Here is a 7,005-nt window from a genome sequence, read left to right as displayed (position 1 = left end):
AACCACTTTATCACTGAGCCCTGGAACAGGACTCTCAGTTTTATACGCCCTAATCCTTCAAAATTCAGGAAAAAACACTATGGAAATTGTATGTCTGTAATATATATGTGAGTGTATATATATGTATGTACGTAAGTGTAAAGGGTAAACTTTAATTATTATCTAATTATATAATTTGCATCATTGCTACACTGGAAATATTTTATACTACTTAGCTTGCCTTTATAACCCCATTTACTGCTTATATAATTAATATAAATATGTGAAATTTTCCTTTAGATTATCATCTTCAAAATGTACTACGCATAAGAGGAGGACTGTGTTACTACATCTCTCATATTTTGCACACAAATACAATGCAAAATGTTCTTATGGGCATATTTTTATTAAACATGAAATATAACACATCCATCAATATTTTCAGCAGTTCTTAGATCAAATTTTGTATTTTTCCCTATAAATTAAAAAAGTTGACTATTTAAATGCCATTAATACACAGGCTATAGAACACTTTTCAAAATGAAGATGATAGCCCTGAATTTGCATAAATTACATTATCGGTCAGTCTTTTATTTTGATGTTTTAAAATTCATTTAACAAAATGACTTCCCAAAGAAGAGAGATGAAACAAGAAAAGACAAATCTTCATAAAGGAGTAAGGCCACTGTGGCTAACTCTGTGTCATCAGAGTCAATACAGCAGTCACTTTCAATTTCCTAGTCTTGAGGTTTGAAGTTGGTTCCACTAAGGCAAATGCATTTTTGGATGTCCCAGAATGACCAGATGTCTTAGTTGCAAGACCAGTTCTTTTGACTGATTGGCCTTCTGACTGACAGATGGCCTTACTTCAGAGCCAGATGACTCATGGCATCAGACACCTCCATAGTGACTTGTGCTGAAGTACTTGCTGGCACAATCTTCAGGTAAATGTCATACTGTTGGTCCAAGCCAAGGTAACTGTCACTCATGAGATACAGTGTGTAGATACACCTAAAATGTAAAAGCAGAATTGTTACTTTGGAAATTAGGTCTTGACTACTCAGAAAAGATAATAATTAAGAGAACCTAATTTGTAAACTTGTCATACTTTCCAGGAGTTTCTGGAGTGTAAAAAGCAACAGAAACAGTATTTCGATTTCTGACATATCCAGTTCTTTTCAGGGCGATGAGTTCTTTTTTATCGACTTCTCCCAGTATCAAAAACCATCCTTCATCCTTAACTTTGGGGAATCGAGGAGCAATTGCTTTACTGTCCTGCTTTCCCTGTTGGGGAAAAGAAACAGCTTAGGAAAACTAGAAATACCCTTTCCAAAATGCCATTCTTCCTTGAATGAAAAACACCTTGAAAACACATTGTTATGAATTGTTATAATTTTGCCAGACTAAAATATTGTTGTTTTTTCTTTCTAGATGAAGGGTTTAAAAAAAAGAAAAATCATAGGCCACAGATAAAAATCCAGAATATGATACAATTTCACTTATTTTGTAAACTACTAAAACTTGAATGGAAATAGGGTTCCCTTTCTGTAATTTAATCTAATATATTTTGAATGTTATTCTCTGCAGAAGGGTTAATTGTAAACCTAGTGTCTTTATTTAAAGCTAAACAACATTGTTCAAGATTAATATAAAGAAAAAAACAGCACGAGAAGTATTTATTTGAAGTTGACATAGCAAAAGGAAAGATTATTTTAGTTATTCTTTAAGACAGTGACTTTACTGCTGGAAGCTGAAGACAGAATGATGCACAGTCAATCAGCATTCATTTTGTGTTTTGTAGAGGGAAAGGTTTTACTGAAGATTTATACAGAAGAAAAAGCACCACCACAGCAATGAAGCTTTAGAAACAGTTTGATCCAGCTGTTTCTTACAAAAGAGGGATCAAATTGTAGGAGAGGTTTATAAAACAGTGATCACTGCATGAAATGCTTCTGCTCCTCTCTTTTCCATGGCTTCTGGCTAGGAAAAGTCTCTGTCGGTAACTGGCACAGCAAATGGAATGATGTATGCATGAGCTTTGACTCTTTGTCCTTCCTAAAATAAGACAGTTTCCCCTTGCAGTTATGGTGAACCTGCTGTAGTCAGGACAAGAAGTCTTTGGGGAAATAACAATATTTTTCAAATATAATTCTTGACTAATTTAACTTCAGGATTTTCAACAGAACATATGTATCTCCATTACTATTTTTATCAAAATGAAATTGTCTGAAGAGTCTCCGAAGTAACATCTAAAACTGTTCTCCACTTGTATCTTGAGATCTTCTTCATATCTTAACAAAAATGATGGTAATTATAATTCTTAACTGTTTGAAATGTTATAAAAATTAATTAGCAAAACTATAATCATGGTGGTCCATATGCCAGTCATGGTATGTAAATTAAGGAAAAGGGCATCTATAAATAAGTGACAGCTACAGTGCCAGCAGTGCCCAGTGTGAATGCAGGAGACACGGTCTAACTCTTCCAAGAGCTGACAAGCAGGTACCCCAAGCTTCTGCTGCTGGAGGCAGAGCAGGTGGGAACCTGTGCAGCTGCTGGAGTTTCTGGCTTTGCACATGAAGACGTGCTGAGGGCCCAGCAAGGTGATCAGCCCAAGAGGCAATGGGATGTGCTTTAACTGGCAAAAGGGGTGGGACTGAAGTGTAGGTGTGAGAAAGAATTGTATGTGAAAGTTGTTCTAGGAGCTGCTCAAAAAACCATGAAGTGTAAAATATAAGGAAAACATCCTCAGTAAAAGCCCGAGGATGTGTTACGAATAGAAACATATTTAAAGGTATGAGACTGATATGCAGTTTGGGTTGAGACTGATATGCAGTTTGGGTGCACCTGGGAATACAATCGGGAAGCTTATAAACTAGTTTGAATTTTTTTCATTGACTTGAATTGGTTTAGGATTTTACCTTAAGAGCCTATTAACTATCCTATTGCAACCTGAAAATAAACATTTGCTTCACTGCTAATAAAGAAAAGTCTTTGAAAGTGTTTATAACTCAAATAATACTCAAACCATAAAAACCCCTGTTATACTGTATAAAGCATCATTGATAATATAAATATATTATTGGACACTTGTGTACTTGGGAAAGAAATGATAATCTACCTGATACCCCATCTGGGTTCTCTGCAGATTTATTTGGAGCACATACTCTTGATCGGCATGCAGTTTGATCCATCTTTTTTCATCTCGTGTGTCTGTTGTCAAAGAAGGAACAGGTACTTCATTCTGTGGCTGAACCGGGTCATCCCAACTGCCCTTAATGCTCAGACTGACATTTAGAATTGGCAAACGGCACAAGAAATTCCAAGCCTGTAGAAAGAACAGATCCCTGTGGATTACAGGACAATCTATACAATCAATGTCACTGTAACAATAACAATTCAATGTGCAGTCCACATATTTATTCTATATTAATATTTTATTGTGTATTAGAATATCATATATAATCATATGATTCTCAATCATAAGCATAAAATACTTTTCATTAATCTCTTATGCGACTTTCTTAGCAAATAAAACAAACGTGAAACTCCTCAAGCACGTTACACATGCCTAAGTAAGACTACTAATGTCTGAACACAGGAAAAATTCCTTACTGCTCCCGATTAAAGTACTTTTTTTCCCTATAAGCCACTTAAAAACTAGTATAATTAAGTTTTAAATTAAACTTCCTTAGCATAATCCATAAAGAACAAGCCACTGCAGTGCTAATTAGCAATAGGCAAACCTCAGAGAGTTCAGAGGATCAGTTCAGATAATTAACCAAAAGTTCAACTGCATATCCAAAGTTATCCCTATTTTTTTTAAGTTTTTCTCATGAACTCTCCTTCTTGGTGTCCTCCTGAGGAATTTTAAGTCTCTGTGGTTTCTGCTGAACTGCAACAGGTCCTCAACTTTCTTCTATCCTTGTGCAGAGAACTGTTAGAGGATACAATTTGCGTAGTTGAATATGATACTCTCTTGACCTTAAAAAGGCATCCTGAATATGCAGCCCTAGGTCTCTCTCATTTTGGTCGCTATCAGACAAGGAAAAGCATCTCTGAGAAGCTGGGACAAAAATGGAAGGGAGTAATGCAGGCTTTCATTTAGTAAAAAAGAAAATCAGCATGTTCACTCAATGAAATTTGTTAGGAAAAATACATGGGATTGGCTGTGGAATGGAGGCAGTGATTTGCGGCCTCACTGTGGCTGAAAAAGATGGATGAAGCTGGCACTGGAGTAAAAAACCCAGAAGAACAAGAACCACCCTCTGCCCTGCTGTTGTTCCCCTCCACTCCCAGAACAAAACAGGAATCAGCATATATGAAAAGCTAGAGGGTGGGAAGTAGGAGGAAAGAAGAATATTGATCTTGGTACAGAGCCATCAGATGCCAAAATGGGAACTTGTGGGAATGAAGAGGGTAGGCATTGTTGCATACTATCATGGAACAGAAATGTTTTATCTGGAAAAAGACTAAAGCATATTTTAAGTATTAGTTTGACCATCTTGTGTTTCAACAAAATGTATTTTCATTTAAATTGTGCTTGATGTGTCTGATTACTTTTTCTGTGCTGGAAGGCCTAGAGCCCTAATAAAAGCTCAGTTTGCTTCTTGCAGACATCATTGCCAAGAGACATGCAGGCAGTAACAGTATATGGATACTATGGATACATAATTAGGGATACAGTAGCCAGGGTAAGCCAACCCAAGGTTGCACTGCGGTGGTGCTGTCCCTCTCTCCAGCGTCTTCCCCGCCAGCTAGCTGTCCCCTCTCCATCACTGGTATGTTGGCATCACATGCTGGGATTGTGCACCTAGATGGATCATCTTGCTAATCATTTTGGTGACAGCATGAACTTAGCATAAAGCTGATTGTGGAAGCATATTCTCTAATCCTGTGACTCTGAATAAGCATGAAGCTCCAGTGCCACCGAAAGAAGTGGTTCAGCCTCCTCCCCTGCTGGCACAAACATTCATGTGGCCACTTGGCTACAGGCCATTTTGCCTGTCAGCGACAGGGTTGATATGATCCCTCCTCCTCCCCTGTCCCCAGATGCTCATTCCCACCTCCTTGCCTGAACCAAACACAGCGTTTGTGCAGCTGTGCGGTGAGCTGGGTCAGGGGAGGTGAAAACGGCACGGGGAGGGCAGAACTGCCTATTTAGGCTGCAGCATAGGCTTATTTGGATTAAAATGGCTGCATTATCAGAGCCTGGCTGAACCAAATGAGAAAACTGATTTAAGCTAAAAACTAATCTCTCTCTCTCTCTCCTTCCTCTTCCATGTGCTGCATGAACAGCTGTGTCTGTTCAATGGACAAGGTGGGAAGGGCCAGCTGTGAATGCTCAGGAACTGCAGCGCAAAAGCAGGGGACATGGATGAATTGCACTGATATTCTTAATGGTGTCTGAGCTAAGAAAGGACAGAAAAATTGTATAAGAAACTAAACAGCTAGAACTTTATGCAAAAATATATCCCTCTCTGTCCCAGCTCTGAAGTGAAAAGGGGAAAAAAGGCATCACTTTGAAGAAGGATTAAAAAACACACTGACATTCTTAATGAATTAATTATTGCCAGGATTTTGATACATTTAACAAAAGACTACTAAAACCACCTCCAGCAGATCACACTGGATGACAACTTGAGTTGTAACATCTCAACTGGCAAATGATTTTATGTTTAATGTAAAGGTTTTTAAGAAGAAATTTACTGTAGAAACTCTACAGAGCTACTCTGTGAGAGTCTCTGTGCATCTAAGCAGTTTACTTCTGCTGTGCTCGGGAGAGGCACCCTAATATATACCAATATTCTGTTACACTTTAGATAGCATTTAACTTGAAAACTTTTATGTGTAGTCCCTCAGAGGACAAGACCTGTTACAAATATGTTAGAAGGAAGTCTAATTTCGGCAGAGACCACAATGTATGAACTCCTTTAGTAGAATTACCTGTAACTTTCCCCACGGTCTGGTGAAGACTGATCTGGGTTGGTTTACACCATACAACCCGAACACAGACTATTTCTCAAAGGCTCTCATGTCCTCACGTAGTTTCACAGTGCAAACAAAATGAAGCTACTCTGAGTAACTTTCTAATTAGATAAGAAAGTAGATGTAATATGTCATCTGGTCATTAACAGTTGGATTTGATGATGTTAAAGGTCTGTTCCAAACTAAAGGATTCTATGATTCCTTGATTTTACAGGCCTTGTGTATTTGAAAATTAAAGGCCAGGTTAGAACTGCTTGATAATTGGTATAGTATGAACAGTAGGCTGTCTTTTTATCATCCATGCAATGTGGAGAAATGAAGAAATGCTTTTCTCACCAAGGGAAAAAAGTCAAGTAGTCACAGCTGAAAATGAAAGAAGATTATGGGAACACAGATACTTCCAGAGTAAAAGTAGGTAATACTACAGTAGGGATAATATTTATTTTCAATATTGAAGTTTATTTGTTCTCTTTCAATAATATCAATATCAACTTAATATTTTAAAAGGTGCCTAGTGTCTAAGTGACTTAGAAACTGGAAATGATTTGTTAAAGATATATGATTCAGAATGAATCACTGAAACAAACATAAAGCTTCGACCAAAGATTGGGGTTAGTCTAAATAGCTTTTGAATTTAGGCTGCCAGCTTTTAAAGCCCCGCTGACTTTCAATGAGGTTTAGAATTATAACACTAACTTTTGGAAAATTAAACTCAGGCTCCCAAGTCACTTAATTATTTTTTGACAATTTTACTGGGTTTTTTTGCTGTATAGGAGGACAAAAGCACACATTACCTCCTTTTAAATATGTCAACAGGCCCAACATGTGCATGTACATATAAACTATATGTTTACCTACCAAGCCCATAGATTTAAATGATAATCACATGAGAAATTCTTCATGAACCTTTGGCAACATGATTAGTATTTTTGCCAATAATCTGTCTCCCCAGGACCTAGCCTAATATTCCAAATCCATGAGCAGCTTCAAGAGTGCTATTTAAAAATTAATTATCAATCTGCTTAAAAGACATTTTCT

General features: G+C 37.2%; 1 protein-coding gene across 1 annotated transcript in view; it reads right to left on the bottom strand.

Annotated features, from left to right (window-relative positions):
- Window positions 1-364: 364 nt before the first annotated feature.
- Window positions 365-7,005, bottom strand: part of ASCC3 (activating signal cointegrator 1 complex subunit 3) — a 246,623-nt gene continuing 239,982 nt past the window's right edge. Inside the window, exons 39-41 of the mRNA XM_027731475.2 lie at window positions 3,101-3,307; window positions 1,088-1,263; window positions 365-990 (exon numbers count right to left, since the gene is read on the bottom strand). Of these exons, the coding sequence (XP_027587276.1) occupies window positions 843-990; window positions 1,088-1,263; window positions 3,101-3,307 (531 nt within the window). The 3' untranslated portion in view covers window positions 365-842. The remainder of the gene's footprint in view (window positions 991-1,087; window positions 1,264-3,100; window positions 3,308-7,005) is intronic.

Source organism: Pipra filicauda, unplaced genomic scaffold (assembly GCF_003945595.2).
Source record: "Pipra filicauda isolate LSUMZ 115617 unplaced genomic scaffold, ASM394559v2 scaffold128_size5466820_pilon, whole genome shotgun sequence".
Classification (NCBI taxonomy): Eukaryota; Metazoa; Chordata; class Aves; order Passeriformes; family Pipridae; genus Pipra; species Pipra filicauda.
This window is presented reverse-complemented; position numbering and strand designations above follow the sequence as displayed.